Below are 24,385 nucleotides of genomic sequence, written 5' to 3'. Positions count from 1 at the left end.
TGATATGTTTTAAGTTTAAAAATAGCTTCCCAGTCATCCATTACACATCTATGCCTTTTTTTTTTAAACTTCATGCCATCTGGTGTTGATTCAAGATAGGTAAAGTAATTTGAGCATTCTAACACAAATGTCATTGGAAAGGCAAATTTACTTTTAAAACAATAAAAATCACAGAATATGGACCCAAGCTGACTTCAACAATTGTTAAGATTTTGAAGGTCAATACTGATTCTACAGTGTCATTAAAAAAAAAAAGTAATAATTTCAGTAAAGATGAGGCATATTAAAAAAAATACTTGAGTTGAAACTTAAATTTATGATTAATTCAAACCAAATATCTGATAGGCAAATAAAGGGAAAAAATTCACATTAATAGGGTTTAAAGATAAATTTTGTTATTATCAGAAAATGGAAGTCCAAGAGAAGTAATTTCTGCCATTGGCCAGAAAATGAAAATGGCACTAAATAAGTTAGAGTGAAACTCTTACGTAAAAACCAAAGAAAAAGTAACATAAAAGTATTCCATGATGAAATTTAGACAATACACTCTAAGATTTTTCTTTTTCTTTTTTCTTTTTTTTACCTGTATCCTAAGCTTCTTTATTTAAGAACAAAGTGATGAATGGTATGGGTATTAAAAACAAGAGCACCCTTGAACTTTACCTTCCTCCCTCTAACCCATTACCCCCAAACTCCCTGCCCCACACCCTCTATGTTCCCAAATCTGTTCTCAGTGAATGAAGAACTTAATCCCAAAGTCCTGGTACAAACCCCAGGCTCTTTCCCTAGCATTCCCCCTTCCTCTCAGCACAGGAGAGCCCAGAGTGGTGACAGACACAGAAGGAAAGGCTTCACTGTCAGGAAGTAGTGAGTAAGGAGTAGTGTAGTGAAGTGATGGCTCCTATAGCTTGGGGTTCCAAAAAGGGCCCTGGTGCCAGAGGAAAGCACACTGGTGCTCCTGAGAAAGGAGACCCAAAATCCTCTCCTTGCAAATAGTCACTGCTTGATCATTTGTCCTTCTGGCAACCAGTGGAGAACCACACTCGGATCACATCCTTCTCAAGCCTGAATTGCTGGGCAATGTGGCTAATTGGCTGTAGGGCGGGTTTCCGGCACCATAGGCACATGCTCTCCAGGTTGTCTGGTTTCTCCAGACTTGTTGGCTTTCTCTTTCAGGCCTGCACAAGGGTCTCTGCTTTGCATATTTCCTGAAGATTTTCACTGTTGCCAGCTTCCTCTACCCAGTTGGGCAACAGGGGCTGCAGTTAACACATTACTGAAACTGAGCTGCAGAGCCTCAAAATGACAGATGGTCATTTAGCTTAACACCTTCCCAAAGAGAGTCCCCAGGGTGAGCCCCACATCTGCCTGAGTATGTACCAGGGTGATCCTCTTCTGCTCCAGAAGTGTGTTAAATTGTTTCAGGTCTTTCTGCAGAGCTTCGATGTCCTGGGATTCCTCAGAGGTTTTGCTCCAGCTTCTCCTTTTTCGGCTTCATGGTCCCAAACAGGGCAGCGCAGGGCTGAGGGGAGGTGCCCTCGGAGTTGCTCTCCACTCCAGCCCCTCACTCACCCTCTGCTGAGAGGTCTTCAGGCTGCCCTGGGGCATTAGCCCCACTCCAACCTGAGGTCCACAGTTTGCCATCCCCTCAGAACTCAGAACTCATTCAGCGGGGTGGAATGGCGGGCACATGGAATTCTCCCACACCTCAGCACCTGGCCCAGCCCAATTCCTGACCTGCCAGGAGGGGCCTGGAAGCTCAGCAAGGTCCAAAGGTCAACCCAACAGGGCTCTGGCCCTCACAGTGCAGTGTCAGAAGCCAGATGTCCTGTCATGGGGAACAGGGGTGCCCCAAGCGAGGAGCCTGAAAAATGAGGGCTCTCCAAGGGACTCTAGATTTTTCTTGATGGAAAAAAAAAAAAAAAAGTAGTATTTCAGTTCTAACTTAATTGATCAATATTTAAAATACAGCAGTTTCTCTCTCAAGATGTGTGAAGGAACTTATAGTCAGACAAATTTTACATCCCACAAATTAATACCAAGAGATATAAAAACTTTGGTTTGTGAGTTTTGTTCTGCATCTTGAAATTACCCAAAATTCGTAGGCATTATAGTTTTTATTATAAGACTAAAAAAAAAAAAAGTCTTTCATCATGGAAAATTCAAACATTTCTAAAGAATAGACCAACAGTAGACTCAATATAGCCATCATCCAATTTCATCGCCTATCAGTTGTTTCATATACATTCCTCCCTCAATTCTGCATTTTTAAACAAATCAGAGATGTCACATCTATAAATATTATGCATCTACAAAAGGACTCTAAAAAATAACTATGTACCATTCTAACATTACTACTAATAAAATAATCCATTAATTAAATCAAATATCTAGGCAATGTGCAAATTTCCCTAATTTTTGCAGTTTGTTCAAGATCCCAGAAATGTCCATATACTACAATTTATTGATATATTTCTTAAGACTCTTTTACTTTATAGATTTATTCTTCCCCTCTCTCTCCTCCTCCCTGTCTCTTTCTGCAAGGTATTTGTTAAGGAAGTCAGGTTATTTATTGTGTCGAAACTTGCCACATTCTGAATTTTTCTTATTGTTTCTCTGTTTTATTATTTAACACATTCCCTTTATAAACTGGTTGGTCGGTCTAGACATTTCATCAAATTCAAATTCAATTTTCAACAAAATTCATCATGGGTGGTATGGGGCTTTTAGCACATTTTTACAAATTCTTTGACATTTCTCCTGTGAAAAGGTGGAGGAGTCTAACTCCTCTCCATTTGCATTCATGCTGGCCTTGGTAACTAGTTTCTCACAAAATGATATTGTGACCCAACTCCTGTCTGGTTCTCCATCTGGACACATCCTTGGAACTCAGACACAATGCTGCTAGAAGTGAAGCAGCTACATGGGAGGGCCCTACAGAGGTATTCTAGTCACAGCTGCAGAGAAAGTCTTCACTGAGAGCCAACTTCAACTGCCAGACATGGGAGTGAACAAGCCTTCACATGATTCCAGCCCCTAACCTTCAGCCAGGCTTGACCTTTGTTCCATGTGGGACAAAGACAAATTGGTTGGCTCAGCCTCGCCCAAACTGTACCTTCATCAGCAAAAAAAATGTTGTTTTAACGTTTGGAGTGGTTTATGATACAGCTATAGATAACTGTTATAGTCAGTATTGTGTACTACCATCAGGATGCATATATCTGCCTATTTCTTTTTATGATGCTAGCAATTGATGATCATTGCCGAGATCTATTAATTCATTACAGGTTGTAAATAGTAACACTATAATTCTATCATTTTATCTTCCTTATCTAAAACACATATATAATGAAACTTATCCTGAAGTAAAGTGAGCATAATTTTGAAAACTCTTATTGACTTCCATTACATTCTTTCATGGATACCTATTGTGGACATCTAAGATTAAGATCTAGGAGTGACAAAATGGCCACTAATTCTGTCACAAAAGTGGTTTACAAGAACTAGACTATTCTACATGCCTTTTGGATATCTTCTCCTGTAACTGCAGTATATGGGAATGAATCAGGAAGTAAAGGATAGAGAACAACAACTTTAGAGCCCCAAAAGCCAGGAACCCAGGTGCCTGATGTAATAAGTCAAATGGAAAGATATTCAATAGGGCAACAGTCTGTCATAATACAGACAATAAAGAGAAGCCAGGCAAATTTGTGGGCCATCTATAATGAAGAATTCCTCAGACAACAAAAAGACCCCCCCAAAAAACAAACAAACAAACAACAAAACAAAAACAAAAAATCCTAAGCAAAAAAAGGGTTAAGAAAAGAGTAAAATGATAAAGGGCTTTGTCACTGCATTATAGTACATAATTAGGTAATTAGAAGTATTAAAACAGACAAAGCATTGGGCCCAGATGAATTACTGAAGATGCAAGTATTCAATAAGATGCCCCAGGGGGAAAAATAAAGCCCTTGGTGAAGGTTTATAATCATGCAGTAGGACAGAGAAGCACAGAAGGACTTGAAGGAACAATAACTGATGCTATGCTCATACTTTAAAAACAAAATTTCAAAACAACCATTCATCCAAAATTTAAAATGAGCTGATGGAAACTCCCCAGAATACTATTAAACACTAAAATAATGGTAATACCTTCTTTTGGTTTATTGTTTTTTTTTTTTTTTTTTTTAAAGAAAAAGTGGAAAATCAAGCAAAAACCATCAAAGGAAGCAATTTCATACAGAATGAAAGCAGGCATACTTCTTCTTCTTATGCTCCCTGTTTTGGTTGATGATTTCACCATTCTCTTCCTATTCAACCAAATCTGCTTTCTCATCTTTCCAAGTCCAAGCTGGACTTAATTTCCCAGCTTCTTTCTCAGAGAGCTGTAGACATGTGACTGAGGTGCTAGCCAACGAAATGAGAGTAGAAGTGATGTAGGACCACAAAATTCAACCCCCACCTCCACTTCAATCGAGCCCCATACACATTTCCTTTTCCAGCTGGACAGAAGAGAAAAGGTCACCCGGGAGGCTTGGGAAGCTACCTATGGACTATGGTGGTTTTAAAAATACATGTGCAAATTCTTTAGAACATCTCTCCTCTTCGATTGCTTGCTCTGGGAGTAGTTTCCTCTGGAGAAAGACACTTAAATAGTCCCACAGAGAGATACACATGGAAAGGAACCAATATGGATCCTCCAGCCCTAGTGAAGCCTCCAGATGACTGCAGTTCCAGTTGATATCTGACTGTAATCTCATGAGACTCCTAAGCCAGAACCTTCTGGCTAAGCTTCTCTCCAACTGCTGATATGTGGCAACTATGAAATAAACGATTATTGTTCCAAGTCACTAGGTTTTGGTCAACTTATTATACAGCAACAGATAACTAATACAGGTTTTGATACCTGAATCTGGGGTGTTATTGAAAAAACCATAAACTACATGGTAGGAATGTCTAAGGAACTGGACAGGAGCTGGAAGGGCCTTGCATATAGTATCAGTGAAGGATTAAAGAATAAAAAAAAAAAAGGCTGCTGGCAAAAGATAATCCATGAGCATGCTGCCAGTGAGGGTTTAAATGAAAATAAGAAAAACGTTATAGGAAAAATGGATGAAGAAGTTTCCTTATTATGTGCCAGAAACATGGCTGCTTATAGTTACACAGAAAATTAAAAATGTACCACATAAGCTAGAGTGACCTAGCTAAGAACCTATTCAGGCAGAGTATTGAAGGTGCTGCCTAAGTTATACTTGTTACTTATAGTAGAATGAAAGAGGGGAGAAGCCAAAGGAAGAGGTTCTAGAACTTTGAAAATAAAACTTCTCTTTCTCGGCCTGCTCTATTCAGCAAATGATCCTAGCATTATGACACTGCTTCTGGGCAAACATCAAATCTAAAACATAGTATAAATAAGTAAGTAAAATCTATAGATGAAACCAAGGGAGTGAGTATAAAATCTTTTGTTAAGATCTCAGAAAACTCTAAAACAGTACCTCAGAGAACCCTTCTGTCAGACAAGATGCCCTGATGCCCTGTAAAGATGCCTCACAGACCCTTTAGCTGTTAGAAGTCAGGGATGGTGCTGTACATCCTACACTGCACATGACAGCCTCTCACAACAAAGAATTGGTCCAAAATGTCAACGCTCCCAAGGTTGAGAAACTCTGCATTAGAGTGTATCAGCCTAGAGGGCACAAACCATATTTATTTATTCTCTTTCTGAGTAAGATTTATAGTAACTCACCAATGTTTCCATCTCCTGTTTGCTCCACAGAGTGCTCTGCATACAAAAGGTATTCACTTAATATCTCTTGCATTGAAAAAGTGTTAAATCTAAGGCAAACAAATTAACATAAAATATTACAGAGTTGTGGAAAGACTAGGAGTCCCAGGTTTTATTTCCATTTTGGCCATTAACAAATTATATTTTCTTAAGTCCTATTCTTTGCTAGTTTCAACTTTCCAGGTTTGCAAAATAAAAAGATTTAATTAGATGACTATCAACAACACAAATGCCATTATGGGTGCCAGATACAAAGCCTAAGAATATCTAGGAGAGAAAAGAGATATTTTACAGATTTTTTAAAGGGAAGTAATTACAATAAAATGTATGTGATCTATGAAAGAATTAAAACAGGCACTATTTTCTTTATTAGGACCTTCAACTTCTAGTACAGTAGCTAGTACGTAATAATTTCTCAAGTAGTATTTGTTGAATGAGTGAATAAATCCACAAAGCTACAAATAAGCCAAAGAAAAATAAAAATGAAATCTATGGACTCAGGGACTGCAGGTGGGAAGATGAAGCAGAAGAAAGGCTAGGGCAGAGTTCTGCTGTCATCGTTTCCACAATTATAAAGACAAGAGCAATGTATAGCTTTTAGAGGAGCTTTTAGAGGCCACAAACTGAAGGAGAACATTGATTTTTTTTTTTTTAAGAAAAGGTAGAAATCTGTTGTGATGACAATAGGCAGAATCCAGCCCAAGAGGATAGCAGAAAATCTCCAAGAGGCTAACATGGCAGGTGGGCATTTGAACTCACCTTACAAGTGAGATGATGAAGCAGAAGAGTTATGATGACAGGAAACAGCAAAGAATGCACAGTGAGGAAAGGGCAGGTAGGGCTGGAGTTTCAGGAGACGAGATGGGTCACCCTCTAAATAGATATGTTCATTAAAGATTCTAATTCTCCAATGTCCTAAGTTACACAGCAAGCCCTCTTCAATCCCACTGCCTCCCCACCTCAAAAACACAAAAACTTAAAAAAAAAAGTTCTACTCACATCATAAAGATGAAAAATTAGGGCAAAAACATGTAAGTAGATAGATGTGTGCACTTTAAGTACAAGACTCTGTCACAGCTGAAAATACAGATTCTATTTTGTAGCTTTTCAACAATTAAAACATTTTAAAGTAATTCAAAGCATTTACCCTTGAAGTACTAAGGTAGCTTCAATTCCAAATCTACATTTAAGTTCTGAAAAGATTATGTTCTACTACTAAACAGGTTATACCTAGTAGGAATATTTTAGGATGAGCTATTACTTGACCACTCACCAGACTTTACCTGTGAACCTTCTTATAATGAACATGTGAACCCACAATTATGAGTAGTGCTGAAAAAGCTGGCTTAATTTAAAACAAGAAGGATCTCAAAAGCAAAACCTCTTTTGGTCAGCAGCTCACGGTGATATATCTGTGCTGCCACTACTTATTACATGTAACCACTGCTTCCAAATTCCAAAGATTAGGAGGATCCTACAACTGTATGTTCTGCAGAAAATACACCTATGTTTTCACTCAAATGCTAAAGAGCCTTCTTCAAATTTAAAAAAAAAATCCCATAAATTAGAGTAAATGTGTAAGAATATGCATGCCTAAATGGAACAGAAATGGGAAAAAATACATGTTAAAAACAGGAGCAGCACAGGAAAACATATATATACATATATATACATATACATATATATATATATGACTATAATAATAAAATATTTTGTTTTTACCTTAAATGTTGTCAAATGAGGCAGGACTACAGGCCATTTGACAAGAAGAATTGTTTCTTGTATTCCTGAAAATCTGTTTTTCCCTTCTTTAATATTTAAGAAACACACACACAGGTTGCCGACAACTCTTAGAGAGCGGCTTGTGTTGTCGTTTTCGCTTTCCCGGCTGTGAACAAGTGCATATGTGAGGGCTGGTCGTGCATGCACAAGCATGTACTTTGCCTGCATTAAATAAAATCACAACACAACACCAACTACATCCACTCATTCATGTGTGCCTGCAGTCCACCTCGAGGAGACTGAAAATATAAATACAAGCTGCTATTTTGGTGTGATCACACGAATATGGCAGCTTGTGTGTTTTTTTTTTCTCTTTAACATTTTAACACTGGGCAGATTGTCTGCATTAACACAAACCAAAATCAATTCTGCTCTGAAACTGCTTGCAAAATTTTCCTTCCCTAAGGAATTTGTTTTTTATTTAAGTAAAAAATGGGCTTGCAGGAAACTGTATAAGAAAGACCAACATTTAGGACATCTGAACTTTGCACAGTGTGACAAACAGTGTTGGACCAGAGGACTGGCAGTATCTCTCTCAAAATGGGGACTTTGGAGAAGATGGACTTAAGAAAAATTTTAAAAATCAGTAAGTTCACTTTGTAAAATTACTTTTGTGTATCATTAATATAGGAAAAATTTGCAAAGTAGTCTAATTCCAAGTTGCCTCCTACACTGAAAGGTATAATTAAATTTGACTAAAAACTCAGATGAGACTTGTATACTGTAAAAAGTCATGGAGGTACTCTTAAGGGCAGAGGAAGGAAATAAAAGTTAAGTATCTAGCACAGACCATATCTGAAAATTCCCTATGAATATAAAATAAAATGCAGATAGTCATATCATACATAAATATATGACAATAAATCATCTACATAACACTGCCCAGTAAAACTTTTTATGATAGAAATGTTCTATATCTGTGTTGTTCCATCCAATAGCACTTGAAATATGACTACCATAAATAAAGTCTTAATTTTTAATTTTACTTAATTTAAATTTATACAGCTATATGTGCTGGGACAGTACATATATGTAGTTTTAAAAAGAGAATTTTAGCAATTATTACTGAATCCACAAAATATTAAATTACAAGATAAAAAACTGAGATGACAAAGTTTTCTTATATAGATTGTATCTAAAGCTTGATCTATATATAAACTATAACCAAAAGGAAGCATTAATATGAGAGAGTTGAATTCTTAAAGCTCTAACCATACCATGGAGAGTGAAGTAAGAAAGAAGGTAATTAACTGATGAATGGAGCTACCTGAAGTGCTACTATAATAACCCTATAATAACCAGAAACATAAAAAGACCAAGAATAACCAGAAACATAAAAAGACCAAGAATTGAAGATGATGACTACCGTATCCACTAAGGCAATCAGATAAACTTTAAATACAGTCAAAGTTACAGCAATAATAGTTAAAGAATTGTAATCATTTCAGTCGAGAGAGAAAGAATGCATCTGAAGAAAAAGTGATACTGTTTGGCAATAGCTTATAATATGTTAATTTGCAAATGATATATACACTACAAATACACTTTTAGAATAGACCTTGATAGACCAAATAACAGACTTCTCCGGCATCTAATATGGAAATGATATTTTATTCTGAACTCCGTATTTCCCATCATTTTCAATAATACTGTATGTATTTCATATAATGTTACAGCCTTTGAAGCACAGCAAAATTGGTTCAGAATGGACGATTCAAGTTCTGAATTAGAAATGCTATAAACTGGAAGTTCCTTGATTTACCTTTTGATTATCAGTTTTTTCAGTAATAAAAATGAGAACAGTAACAACCTCATTAGGTTGACATAGGAACAATTAATTGAAATGAATACAAAATCCTTTGAGGCAAAAAAGGGCTAGTAGAATAAAGGAATATTAAAATTAGTTGAGGAGGAGATAATATTTAATACAGTGACATATTCAGATCAAATAGATTCAATAATGATGGCAACAATACAGCTTATGAGATGAAATTATCTTGTTTAAACTTGGGCTTGAAGGCTAATAACAGTATTTTTTTTTCAAAGTGTGCTTATGTCTCTGAAGACTAAAAATGTTAAAGATTGTTACTACTAAAATTGAACAATACAGATAATCAGTGATAAGATATACAAACAATGAGCCTTTACTAAACATCAGACTCCACAGTGGCACAAAAATAAGATCCATGCCATCCAAAGGCATACCAGTTAGATCTGAAAGACGTGACCTGGGCTAACACCAGAGCTCTCATACATACTGTTTCCATTATAGCACCAGTTATCTTACACTGTAACTTTTTTCCTGGTTGCTTTATTTATTAGATTTTGAGATTCTTAAGGGTCCATGCCATATTTATCTTGGCATCCCCAGCACCTGGCACCCTGAGGAGATTAATATAAATGTACTGGATACATTGGCAGATTGAATATACTGGCAGGTCTAAATGAATATAGGACTCAACAAAATTAAGTAATATCATTAAAAAGTTATCAAGAAATTCTACTAGAGCACAGAATAAGCACAAATTTACAATTGTAAAGACTGGAAAATGTTTCATGAACAAGATGGTCATGAACTCAGGCCTTTAAAAATGAATTTTCAGGGATCCAAAAGGGAGCAATGGGAAGAAGCAGCATTCCAACAGAGAACAAGCAAGTAATGCAAAGCATGGAAAAAAGAAAGCACAGAACCCATTCAGAAAATAATGCCAGAGCACTGTTCTAAAACAGAACTGTGGAGGGACTTCAGATTTCTGGTTCTGCATATAAGGGACTTGGACATCACTACTCCTTCCTAACAAGTAAAAAGCTGAGCAGACTGAAAAAACAACTCTTCTTGGATCTATAAGAGAGGGGAGGACACAGGGTAAACAGGCAAATATAGGGAGTCACAGCTTACTGGAGCAGAACTCATAAGCAAAATCCCTGGCAGGCTACAATATAGGATAGGAAAACCTGAACTATATACTTAATGAATTGCTAGAAAGCTCAGTGTAGACAACTCTGAGAGTCAAATACTCCAAGGGACGCAATAATAGGGAGGCTCCCCCTGAACACCTCCAAGAGCTTGACCAGGCTTCTACAGTAACTATCAGAAAAAAAAAAAAAAATCCCCTCAGATTCCTGTGGCGGGGGGGGGGGGGGGGGGGCGGGATTGTGGCAGGCAGAATTCATTCTGAACATAGCACTCTGTTCTTAACAAAACCTGCCCTCAAAAACCAAAAACAAACCACCACCACAACAAAAACCTGCCTCAGGGAAAACTAGTTCACCAAAGCCTAATCTGCTGGGGTACTCTTTGACCCTAAATGACCTGGGAGAAGGGAAATAACCAACTCCAGTCCATTTTAACCATTGTATTCCATTTAAGGCAGTGGGAAGAATTAGAAGCACTTGTGAAGGTCATGGTCCAGGTTCACTGTAAGACTAAGACCTAATCAGAGGACTAAAGAACACCTCCACTCCCCACTCACCTCATTACCACATTATTAAAGGCCTATTTAGAGCAGTTCCTTTTAACTACCACATCATGTTCCAGCTACCAGGAAAAAAAAATTATAACACATAACAAAAGGCAAAAGGCACAATTTGAAGAGACAGAGCAAGCATCAGAACCAGACAAGGTAGGGATGCCAGAATTATGAGATGAGAAATCAAATGCAACTATGATTAATATGCCTAGGGCTCTAATGGATAGAGCAGACAGCGTGCAACAACAAACAGGAAAAGAAAGCAAAGATGGAAATCCTAAGAAAGAACCAAAATGAAGCGCTAGAGGTAACAAAACACTGTAACGGAAGAATGCTTTTGATGGGCTTATTAGTAGACGAGACAGAACCGACAAAAGACTCTCTGAGCTAAAGGACAGATTGACAGAATTCTTGAAAACTGAGAAGCAAAGAGAACGAAGACTGAAAAAAAAAAAGCAGAACAGGAAATTCAAGGACTGTGGGACAACTACCTAAGATGTAAAATAATGCATAATGGGAATATCAGAAGGAGAGGACACAGAAAGAACAGAAGAAATATTTGAAGCAATAATGACAGAAAAATTCCCCAAATTAATGTCAGACACCAAACCACAGATCCAGGAAGCTCAGAGAACACTAGGCAGGGTAAATGCCAAAAGAGTTATACCTAGGCATATCATCATCTTCAGACTACAGAAATTCAAAGATAAAGTCCTTAAAGAGGGGAAAAAACACAACCAAACACCTTACCTATACAGGAACAAAGACAAGAATAATATCCAACTTCTACTTAGAAACCATGCAAGCAAAAAGAGTGAAGTGAAATATTTAAACTGCTAACAGAAGAAAAACAACAACCTAGAATTCTGTATCCTCTGAAATTATCCTTTAAAAGTAAAGGAGAAACAGACTTCCTCAGACAAGCAAAAACTGAGGGAATTTGTCGTCAGTAGATCTGCCTCACAAGAAATTATTTAAAAGAAAAGAAGAAAATAATATAGGTTAGAAACTTAGATTTACATAAAGAAAGAACATAAGAAGGAATAAGTAAAATAAAAATTTTTATTTTTCTTATTGTCAATTGATATAACAGATACCAGCTATTTAAAATAGTAATACCAACAATGTATTCAATTATGTATGTTTATAGGTGTGCATATATACAAACATACATAGGTGTGTGTGTGTGTATATATATATGTATTTATATATACGTGAAATAACAGCAATGGCACAAAGGATATGAGGAAGGAATAAGGATTATTTTGTTATTATGAAGTACCCTATCAGTGAAGTGGTATAGTGTTATTTGAAAGTGGATTTGGATTACCTAAAATACAGATTGCAAAATTTAAATCAACTACTAAAAAAGTAAAAGAAATGTAATTGGTATGCTGAGAAAGGAAAGGAAATGAATATAAAATGCTCAATTAAAACTACAATGGCTATAAAAGGGTGGAAGATGATAAAAGAAACAAAGAACAAGGTAACAAATATGATAGATAATAAAAAAAATAATCACTTTAAATGTCAACAGTCTATATGCACCAACTAAAAGACTGAGATTGTCACAGTGAATCAAAAATATGACAACTATATGTTGCTTACAAAGAACCCACTTTAAATATAAAAACACATTTAGATTAAAAGTAAGTGAATGGAGGAAAATGTACCAGGCTAACACTAATTAAAAGATTTTTTAAAAAGGGCATTACATAATGATAAAAGGGTCAATTCTCCAAGAAGACATACTGATCTTTAACATGTATGCACCTAACAAGAGCATCAAACTGTCTGAAGCAAAAACCAATAAAATTGCAAAGAGAAATTTTAAAATCCACTATTATGGTTGGCAAGTTTAATACCTGTCCATCAGAAACAGACAGATCTGGCAGGCAGAAAAGGATATAGGTGAATTCAACATCATCAATCTACTGAATATACTGACATCTATGTACTTTTCCAACCAACAACAGCCGAATACACATTTTCTCAAGCTCACAAAGAACATTCACCAAGATATACCACATTCTGGACCACAAAACATGCCAAAACCAAGATGGCAGAGGAGAAATCATGCAGTGTCTGCTCTCAGACTACAGTAGAGTTAAACTAGACATTTAACAGAAAGAGAGCCGGAAAACTCTAGAAGGGAACCATGTGTTAGGAGGTCTGGGTAAGTCCATTCTTCTAAGACCACAGAGATTCAGAGAAGGCTTTAGATTAGGCAAGTAGCATGATCAGAAATGTGCTTTGAGAAAATAAGGCTGTAATACATGGATTTTACTGGAGGAGAAAGAGAACATATTTGAAGACAACAATTAAACAAGTTAAAGACTCTAGATAGGAGGTAAAAAAAGGATCCAAGACAGGGAAGCAAAAATGGAAAACTGATGATATAAGAAAACTATATATGACTTCTTAATTAACACTTAAAAATGCAAAATGCATATCCTCCAACCTATCTATTCCTAACCATCTTTATTAATACATCTTTCATCTAAGTCACTAACTTAATGTGGAATCATACCACAAGACTCTTAGTTACTGCCCCAGATTCCATCTTTACCTCTACCCACCCCATTGCACAGCAGCCAGAATGATCTTTTTAGATATCACACCCCTGCTCAATGGCTTCCCATTGCAATTGGAATAAAACCTTAACTCCTTACTGTGGCCTACAGAACTGCTTGTCGGGCATTTGCTCTCTCCCAAATTTCCCTACTTACATCACTTAACCTCCTTGCCATACCTACCATACCCCTTCCATACCCCTTCAGTTTCTCAAAACACCAAACTTATTTTCACTGAGGGACTTTGCACTAGCTGTTCCCTCTGCCTGGAATGTTCTTTCCCTAAGTCTTCACATTGCTGGCTTTTTAAAATTTTCATACCTCAGCTCAAATGTCATCTTCTCAGAGATGTCTTTTCTAATCCCTGTCCTAAAACTCCCATCCCTCTAACTATCCTACCACCCTGCTTTATTTCTTCACAGCAATTACCATCCTTTACAATTATTCTCTTTATCTGTACATGATGACTGCCTCGCTTCCCCACCCCTCTGACACTAAAATGTAGGATCTTATCTGTCTTATTTATCACTCTGTTCCTGCAAGGCAAAGGGTAAGGCTGGGACATAGTAGACACTCAATAAACATACAGTAAAAAACAAAATTCTTATCAGAGATGCTAGTAAATGAATGACACTATGTAACATTCACTGAGCTCTATTTCTTCTTTTATTTTTCTATTATATCATGAGGTACCTTACAGACTGGATTGAAAATCATGGATTTTAGATCATGTAGTGCCTTATAAATGTCAAATTTTCTAAGGTAACTGGCTGGTAATTTTTTTTAAAGGGATACCTTTACTGTTTGGTTAACGATATATACTATGCATTTTGTTTTTAAGAGGCCTGTTTTACTGCCACTGATAACATACTTACTTACATGACTGATGAGGAAATTCATTTTTTGTTTTTTTTTCCAACAAATGTTTGAGTGCCTCTTGTACACCAAAATAAGGGCATTCTACTTTCTGAAACTGTATACGAGAGGTCAAGCAAAGCCACACAATGCCTCTGAGAGTAGTTTCCCTATTATTGGTTACTCTTGGTTATTTAGATAACCCAACTCATCAAAATGACCCCATATCTCCCAACCCCTCTAACCTGCTACCAATGCCAGTAATGTAGAGTTCTGTTATACTCTGAACCCACAATTCCACTGTTTTCATTTTTATTTTTTAAAGTAAGCTCTAGGCCCAATGTGGAACATGAGATCAAAACCTATGATCAAGAGTCACATGTTCTACTGACTAGGCCAGCCAGGCATCCCTCCACTGATTTTCATTTTAAACTAGAAATCTGATTTGTTCAGTAAGTAGTATGACCTTAATAGCAGTCATCTAATTATTCAGTATTTGGGACCTGGAAAGAGGTGAATGTCAGAGAGCCGGAGGCCTTGACCTTGTAACAGGTCTAGCTAGAGTTGAACTAGCAGTGGGGCACACAGGAGAAGGACCTGGAAGAAGGCACTAGGGATATCCATTACTATGCAAATACATGGCCCATACCAGATCCAGTGACTAAATTTACTGACATTTATGTAACTGTTTATGGCTTAAAGTGTTAACATATCGAGGGGCACCTGGGTGGTAGAGTCAGTTGAGCATCTGACTCTTAGTTTTGGATCAGGTTATTATGTAGGTTTGTGATCTCAGGGTCATGAGATCGAGCTCCATGCTCAGCATTGTGTCCATTTGAGATTCTCTCTCCCTCTGACCCTCTCTTCTGCACACACACACACACACACACACACACACTCTCTCTCTCTCTTCTCTAGGATGAATAAATCTTCAAAAAAAAGTGCAAGTCTATCTAAATACTCTTATTACAATGTACATTTATTAATCCTCAACAATCCTTTGAGGTTAACTATTATCCGCATTTTACAGAAAAGGAGGAAAGCTGTTCCTTGAAAGTAATAGGTCTAAGATTATAGCATATGTTGCTAAAACTTATCCTAGGACCCTCCCACACAAATTCCATGTACTTCTCACTACATGACCCAGAAAGATGAAGCCCAATATATAAAAGTCATGTATATTAGTCATGTACTAAGTAAACAATTCTTTCACATGGTAAATAATAAGTAGACTGAATGAAATGGTTTGCAAACCTGAATGACTTTGAGAGAGACGGAAATAAAGACAGTAAAAATAATAGTTGCCATTTAAAAAGTAATTTGGTTAGAAAGGGATTCAAAGGTATAAATCAAGAGACAAATTTTTCTAGCAATACCAATATTAGGACCACATAATATAACTTAATCAAAAGCACATGAATTTCAAATCATTGTTGAAAACTGAAAAATGAATATTAAGATTATCAATATTATAATTTACATTGTGAAAGTGAAAACAAATCTACATTTTAAGAATAGAAAATAATCATTACTATCAAAAATGGCTAAAATAACTTTTTTATTAACACAAGGTGAATATTGCATTCAATTAAAACTCCTCTATGGATTCTGTATTTTACTAAAATTACAAAGAGGTAACACTAATTTGAATTACTCAAGGTTCTACATACGTTCTTTTGACATCTTGTTCAATCATTGATCGAAGTTCTTTATCTTGAAAAAATTTATTCCAAAGACTCTGAAATGAGGAAAACAACCTATTTAAAATAATCTTACACCTTTGCTTGACTTTTATGATCTCAATTTAATAATTTAAGTGATCACATTTATCCTTCTCTGAGTTATTTTACAATGCAGAAAGGAAGCCTGAAATTGAAATAATTTTTATTAAAAGCTAGCTTAATATCAGAAACACACCCTTATACTAACATCAATTTTTCCCAGTAACAATACCGTATATATTTTAAAATTTTGTATTATCTATGTAAAGTGAATGATAGTTTTGCTGCTATACATCCACTAACTCCCTTATAGTAACAGAAAGGTCTGCTTGGATTAGAGCAGGGCCATAGGCCGACTGGTTTCAGCTTGAACCTGACCTGAATTCCCAATGCACTAAGAAAGATAATGCTTTCTACAAAGCTTGGTTTTATGATCAAACAAATTTTTAGGCACTTTTTAAAATGTGAATTTAAATAAAGCTTAAAATTTACTTAATATTTTATGTTGCTTTACTGTAGACTACATTATAACAACTTTATGTATCAGGGAAAACATGCTAATATTATATGTGAGCTGGAAAATAATTTCTGTTAGTGAAAAAATAGAAATTAGAGCAGCAGTTGAAGAAGTTATGCAATAACACCTCTAAAGTAGTAATTCTTAGTCTTTCCTGGAATATGAGTGGGAATAGGCAGATCTTTTTCATTATCTTTAAAAACTTTTTAATAGACTCTCTACAAATATTCACTTTTCTTCCTGGCAATCAGTCCCACCAAGTGAACTTTACCTATTTTTATTATCAAGGGAGGCTTTCCTAGTCTCCCCATTACCCACTACAACCGTGATAAAACAGTTCTATCCTCCTGTTGATGCTCTCCTATTTTACCCTGAGTTCTTATGGTCCCCTGGGACTTCTCCATAGTGCCACTCAACAAAAATAGATTGTGAACCTCCTACAACACAGGGTGAACACAACATGGAATAACTTCCATCAGGTTTTAGAGACATAATATACAGAGTAAAAAACAAATAATTAGTTGGCATGAAATAACATTGCTTTCACAGTGATTGATAAGCAATCTCCTAAGCATATTCTTATGAGCAAAAGAAGCTGAAATATGAATAAAGATGAACTTTACCCCTTCATCCTGTGAAAGGGGATTATTGATCATCAAATCTTGCTGGCCAACAACCTTCCTTGGGTTTGTGATGTGCTGGCAAAGAAAGGAAGAAAACACACAAAAATCAGTTATTGGACTTTAAAGTATACATAAGAAAACAATTACATTAATTAAAGTACAACTTACTATTTCTTTAATGTTGCTATACCATGCTCTTAATTCTTTAATTCTACTTATCCACTGGCTTTTATCTTGAGGAAGAACACAAAGAAATAGCTGTCAAGAAAAAAAAGGGGAAACTTCCGTAAAAATCCTAACAAGTAACATGTAAAACTATGCCAAACAGAATCACCTGAAAATTGAAAGTGATATTCATATTCATGGTATTCCATATTTGTATCATTCCAATTCCCAATAAATTATATTTCGGAATGTTTATATATATTTGGACAATTCAAAAACTGAGCAAAGGCCAAATGAACATGATCCCAAAAGGTACACCATGGAAGTGACTCAAGCTCCTCTCCACATTTATATTAAAAATGAACAAGAATGCATTGAGGTTCAAGTATAATTCCCATTTTACAGTCTTATATTAATGCAGGTATTGACAGACACCAAGTCCAATGATTAATTTCAAGTTTTAAGATTTGTCTTAAAACAGGCAGGTAAAGGATGGAGAACAACAACCTGAGGGCAGGGTTTCAGATGTGAAGTTATTTCTTTTATGGCAGAAATGTAATTTACAACTGGCAATTGGCTTATGAAAATAACAAGCATTTTTAGAAAGACAAATTTGATTTAATTTAGTTTAATACGACAATAAAATAAATCTGGATTTGAGTTTATTTTTAGCAAACGAAGGATACTAAAAGTTAAACAACAAGGAATGGGGGGTGGGGCATGAATATTTGTATACAAATATTCTAGCAGCAGGTCTCCTGTCTTTGCTGCCTGCATCTAACAGAAGAAAAATGTATTTTAATTATTAACTCTAAATTATTAAATCTAAAACTGTCTAATACATCATGCGTTTCTTACTGTCTTTACTTGCACAGACTCTTTATGTTCAATTTATGCAGATAAAACCTAAAAAACTTTCAATAGAAGTCATTTCAGAAATAAATCTAAACCTCAATTAATTCATTTTGAGAGAACAAAAAGGGACAATATTGCCAGGCAATTACAAAAGATAACTGCAGATTATTACTAGTTTTGGTAATCAATGGCTCTTTCTCTTAAGAGATTGACCTAATTTTTTTCCATTTCTCTTTCCTGCTGTCCTTCACTTTAGGTTTCCAGTGGAAAAGAGAGAGAGAGAGAGAGAGAGAGAGAGAGAGAGAGAGAAATCTTTTCCATCTGCTGTTTCTGAGGCAAAGGGGTGGGGGGGGGGGTACTAAATGGCTGCACTTGATACAGTGGGAAGCTGGAAGTAAATCCCCCTCTGCTCCTGCCTGGCTTCAAGGATTTCTGCAGAAGCTTCTGGGGAACATATTCAAAGGTGTTGCTTTGAATTCTGCTCCATCAAATGAGATGAAAGAACAGTTATTTCAAATAACTCTTTTACCATCACCAGTTATTCGGGACTAAGGTGGTTCAACCTTATTAGTAAATGTCCTATGAAAGATAAACTTGGATGGCCAAAAAATCGAGAGTCAAGTCTCCTGGAAAATTCAGTGATCCCCTGCATGGGTAATCTCCCAGGGCATCAGGTAATGTGTTGATATACTGCAACCACAAACTGTAAATAAATATTTTCTTCTTACCTTCCAGCAAATGCTGCGGAACCTGCTGCTTCTCAGCTGCCCATTAATCCCCTTCTGCCTTATTGTTGCCAAGTAATTGTTGTTTACAAATAGTTCTTCCCATTCTTTCCTATATGCAAGAAACCAAAGCATAGGGATCCTTTTGTTAAAATTCTCTGCTTGGAGAGGAATGCTACAGGAAATTAATTTTAAATAAGTCTAAGAAATGCAACTTTTAAAACGTATATATTTAGTTGTGTACTGTTTCTGAACGCATGGCTGTCTTTTTGGACACAGTTCTTCTGTAGATTTAATGAATATGTAGATCGCTATAATTATGCCAGCTACTGAAATTCATAATGTCTAAGGAGGCTATTCCATCTCCTCTAAAATGCTGGTAGCGCAGTTCAGTGAAACAAGAAAAAATATGAATATTAATATAAATATATGACTGCTTTAGCCATTGACAAAGACATGCCCGCTCCAAAAATACATAACAAAAAAGGATACCATTAATTATATTAACTTCTCACATGAAATATCTGTTTAAATGAACCCATTTCTCTTTAGTGTCAGGCTGCAGAGTTGAATATAATAGACTACTTTCTTTAACTTTTAGTGCTATTTACTATTGAAATCTCTGCAACTTCTTTCTACATGATCAGTTTTAAAATTTTAACAGGTGCAGGCAAATTTGAAAAAAACATCAAAAAATTAAAAAGCCTCACTGTAAAAACTGTTAAAGGCAAGCTTGAGTACCTTGCAGTACCTATGGCTGAGTAGATAAACAACTGAAATATGCCTCCCAGGCACGCAGACACCAGGGGCCTAACACCTGTGCCTCATTAATATACAAGTAAATCTGCTCTACTGGGAAACAATTGGAAATTAATTGTCCCAAACCATTTACTGAGTTTGAATAAAGGAAGGAGACCTATATTCCCTGCATCTTGTACCAAACTAAACATCAAGAATCATTTGTCAACAGTTGAGGCTATTGAGCGCAGCTTCATGAAATTTCTCTCAGATTTCATAATGCCACAAAAAACTTATCATGTAAAACTTATTATCAAAGCTGAAACCCTGGCAATCTTCTTCAGAGGGACTTCCTCAAAAGAAAGCCTTTAAAACAAACCATCCTCCTATACATACATGCAGTTGTCACTGGCCAAACCCTACTCATTTTGAGAAAAGACAGCGTTGCACACTATGTTATCTTAGAGCCAGTAACGCAACCAACTGCATATTTACAGTTTAAAAACCTGACTGTGATTCTGGAGTCCCGGGATCGAGTCCCACCATCAGGCTCCCTGCATGGAGCCTGCTTCTCGCTCTCTCTGTGTCTCTTATAAATAAATGAAATCTTAAAACAAAACAAAACAAAAACCTGACTGTGGGATACCTTCTCCAGAGTTTTCCAGAAGGGTGACCAAGGCAATGGCACATTCCTGACTTCCACAAGCAGGAGAACTTCCAGCTCAGCCTTGTAGCATTGATCCCCAAGCCTTCTGCCAGGAGAGGCTAGTGGCTAAGTATGTCAAATGAGACAAGCACTCCAGCTCCATACTGAAGAAATACATTCCTACCACCAGTCCGTGAAAATTTCTCACTCAACACTCCATTTTTAAGAGAAAATAATACTTCACTTCACTTTTATGTTAATTTGCATTTGTGTTATTAGTGAAAGTGAAAATTTTTCATCTTTTTGAGTCATTTTAGTTCTTAATAAAAATTTCCTTTCTTGTCCTTTGCCTATTTTAAGCACCATAGGATAATGGTTAAGAGAATGGACACAGAACCACACTTTCATTTTCACAGAAACACACAATTTACTACCTACTCACTGGGCAAGTTACTTAATGTCCCTGTGCCTCTGTTTCCTCACCTGTAAAATGAAATAATAGTATCTACCTCAAAGAATTATTATAAGGATTAAAATACATGCAAATCCTCAGAAGCATATCTAGAATATCATAACATTTTTAAAAAATTAGTATTATTGTTAATAATAACTACAATATTGCTCTTATCTTAGTGTGGCTTATTAGTCGCTCAAAAGAGTTTTTTATACATTAAAAATTTTCACATCTTTGTTTGCCACACACATATACTTTTTAACACAATATCTTGATTTTCAACACAGTGAAGCTTTTTAATTTGTATATTAATTTAAATCTAACATTTATTTTCTCCTGATGATCTTTCCATTGTTTTCATGCTTAATTCTTTGCTGCTTCGAGTTCAAAGAAATCTTTACTGAAATCTTGTTTTTTAAATCACATTAGTCCATTTGTAATACCTATAGTATTTTAAATACATTATCTATTTCCCAACAATCTTACATATATCATCCATGTCTCATATTCAGGTTTTGTTTTTATCCAGTTTTAGCTGTACTCAAAGATAAGATAAGCAATGAGTACATCTCAGAAAATGTTAAGTATGTCTAAATAGCCTGTGGTCTGCAAGCAAAAAGTGCATATTTTAAATAGATTCTGAACCCAAAGGGAATCAAAATTTGTGCAAGACAATGCAGTTCCATGGCCCAAAACCACCAAAACGTTCCAGATAGAGAGGGAAGTGTGAGGCAAGGACTCCCCCAGTCTCTTCCAAAATCAGCTTCTATTCTCAGGTACCAGGACAGTATAAAGGTAGACACAGCTGGTGGCTAGATTCATTGCCATCTTGTCAAGTTACACAGCCTTTTAAGGTCAAGTTACATACTACTTATGTAATGAAGGATAATTATTTGTTAGCTTAAATAAGACCCTGGGCCTTGATTACAGTGTCGGTAGACAGAACAGGAGACTGGGGCATGTGAAATGGAAACATTATCTTTGGAATTCACAATCATCTCAATTTATTCAGTGTACTTAGAGTTCCAATTAAGGCTTAAAGCCTCAAACTGATGAAGAAACCTAACAACAGAGGAATACGAAGGCCACAAGATAATTCATTGTCTTGTTCTTCTATGGCATTGTGTTTCATTAGTAAACAGTGATATAGAGTAAACACAAGTGACAGTTCCTACTATATGCTTAGCACTCAGATTAGAGAAAGCATGAAGTTAAAGAGGTAGATGGATCTGTAAACCATTAATATTCTGGTGAAGGCAAAGTACTCTTGGCAGTGCAGAGAAAGCAGAACAAGTTTTATACCTAAAAATTAAAACTGAGTATAGAAAATATTAGCAGCACTGCAGGTACTCAAAGGCTACCTACTGCAAGAGCTGGGCTGCAGAGCTTAAACAGTCCATTGAGGACAAAATGTTGAATAATTTAGCTCTTTGAGGGGAGCCAAACCAAAATAAAAGGTTTTTACAATCATAAATATGAATGGTGAACTACTCCTGAATTCAGATCAAGACATGGGCAAAGAATACTGTTATTGACAAGTCAGTGGTGGAATTTTTCAGTTAACAAAAATAAAGGAAAAGTAGTTCCTAAACTTTGTCTTATATTTTTAAAAAAGCATACAGTATGCCTGTAATAGCCCAAACCTGGCAATGATGCTATTAAAATTCCAAAAAAAATCCATATATATTTAAAAATATAATATTTTAAGTAAATCACTTTTAATCTTTACAACAACTCTCCTGGATGTGTATTCTTAATCCCTCTCTACCAATGAGGAAACTAAGACTCAGAAAAATTGAGTAAGGAAAAAAAAGAGAATTAGGTAAAGTATCTTCCTGGAATAACATGGAAGCAACACTAAAAGGGAAATATAATACTACAGACATCAAAGGACAAAAATGGTCTCTGGCAACAAGGCGAGACAAGAATATGACCTTTTATTTTCTTCCTGAGATTTCTAGTTTTTGAACATCAAGTACAAGGGTACAGAGATAAGTTTTCACCAGTTGGACTGAGAAACTAACTCAACAGCTGCTATGAGTGGTTAAAAACAACGTGGGGTATTTAGGTGTATAAAGGCCTCAAATGGAACAGATTAGACATACTTGGGCTTTAAGGCCAAAGCACTAGTTCCATCTAGTGGCAATCACTATGCCTTGCAGGCACTGGGTCCCTAAAAACAACCAGCATCTACGCAGGGAAAGGCAGAGAAACTGGTTTATTTCTCTAGCTAATGTTAATGGACATTAACATTAATGTTAACGGACTACTGTTAATGGACTGGTAGTGGCTGCCTTGGAAGCACTGTGTCAAAAAGGATTCTGAAGCTACCATATGCTCCTCAAAGAAGAACACTGTGACAAAAAATTTCAATGTAGGCCATGAGTGTTGCAGTCATTTCTCAGAACATGAAATCAACTTTTGCAGCAGCAATTGAGATCTCCTCCCCTCCCCCCCTTCGCTCCTCTGCCAAAGAACACCTATTTAGGTAAGCAAATCCTTGGCAATGTTTTTTGTATTTTTTTTTTTTTTGACATGGCAATCAACTAGAGTATGTAGTGAATAAATATAGCTGATGATCATTAGGAGCTCTCTATTTCTAATTATATATTTTAATGTAGTATTTTCCTAAGATACACACATAAAATTAGTATAAAACTAGTTAGCACCTTCTAAATGTAATTGTTTAAATACTTTTGTAACCTAAATAATGCATAAATTACTTGATTATGTGGCAATTCTGGACTGAAAATTTCTAAATTGTCATAAATGATGACACGCTAGAGAAAATAATTTTATACTGTATATTTTATATGATGGTTTCTAACCCCATTTTCAAGCACTACCTGGGAAGGCAGCAATGTCTTTATGGGACTAACTAAAGAAACCCAAACAACTACAATGACTGAAAATAGTTCAGAGACCACATAAAATCTAGGACTCAAGAACTCCAATACTTGGTTAAGAGATGCTACTCTGGTGCTCACTGATAAACTGCTGAAGGAATGGGACAGTCACCAGGGGGAAGTTCAACAGGTCACAGGGAAGGGAGATCATAGAGGGAGATGTGGTCAAGGAGCTCTGCAGAGATGGTCCTGTAGTTTACAAGGTCAACTAGCCTTTGATCATCTTGTTTTTTGAGATTTGACTAGAAATAGGAGCATTAAAGGCCAGAGCCAAACAAAGGTGATCTTTATGCAAAATAAGATCAGAGTTAGACACACAGAATATTTCAAAGTGAAAAAGCACAAGAAAACTAAATCTGATGTAAAAATGTTTATACAATTTTATGAACCTGAAGTGCATACCAAAATCTGAAAGAAATTGCCATATTAATAACTATAACTGCTTTACCAAATATATAGGTAAAAAGACAGAATAAATTTTAAATTTGTATAGAAATATATTAGTGAAAAATTTCTACTAATGAAAGGACTGTACCATAAATCTAATATTCCAACTAAGAGAGTATATAT

At 35.9% G+C, this 24,385-nt stretch overlaps 1 protein-coding gene, 1 long non-coding RNA gene and 1 pseudogene across 10 annotated transcripts in view; 1 reads left to right on the top strand and 2 right to left on the bottom strand.

Moving 5' to 3' along the window:
- The window catches only part of TBC1D5 (TBC1 domain family member 5), a 542,853-nt gene that overhangs the window by 227,309 nt on the left and 291,159 nt on the right, over positions 1 to 24,385 (bottom strand). For 7 of the 8 annotated variants that reach the window (XM_038570747.1, XM_038570749.1, XM_038570748.1 and 4 more), the window contains 5 exons: positions 19,075 to 19,183; positions 17,495 to 17,584; positions 17,327 to 17,401; positions 16,136 to 16,203; positions 5,747 to 5,782 (listed from right to left, as the gene is read on the bottom strand). In XM_038570747.1, coding sequence (XP_038426675.1) covers positions 5,747 to 5,782; positions 16,136 to 16,203; positions 17,327 to 17,401; positions 17,495 to 17,584; positions 19,075 to 19,183 — 378 coding nt within the window. The remainder of the gene's footprint in view (positions 1 to 5,746; positions 5,783 to 16,135; positions 16,204 to 17,326; positions 17,402 to 17,494; positions 17,585 to 19,074; positions 19,184 to 24,385) is intronic. The other variant, XM_038570752.1, reaches the window with a different exon arrangement.
- Positions 1 to 24,385, top strand: part of LOC102152924 — a 123,420-nt gene that overhangs the window by 84,928 nt on the left and 14,107 nt on the right. For both annotated transcript variants that reach the window (XR_005376986.1, XR_005376987.1), the window contains one exon: positions 18,603 to 19,020. This is a non-coding gene — a long non-coding RNA (uncharacterized LOC102152924). The remainder of the gene's footprint in view (positions 1 to 18,602; positions 19,021 to 24,385) is intronic.
- Positions 724 to 1,274, bottom strand: LOC119865377 (annotated as a pseudogene).

Source organism: Canis lupus, chromosome 23 (assembly GCF_011100685.1).
Source record: "Canis lupus familiaris isolate Mischka breed German Shepherd chromosome 23, alternate assembly UU_Cfam_GSD_1.0, whole genome shotgun sequence".
NCBI lineage: Eukaryota > Metazoa > Chordata > Mammalia > Carnivora > Canidae > Canis > Canis lupus.
This window is presented reverse-complemented; position numbering and strand designations above follow the sequence as displayed.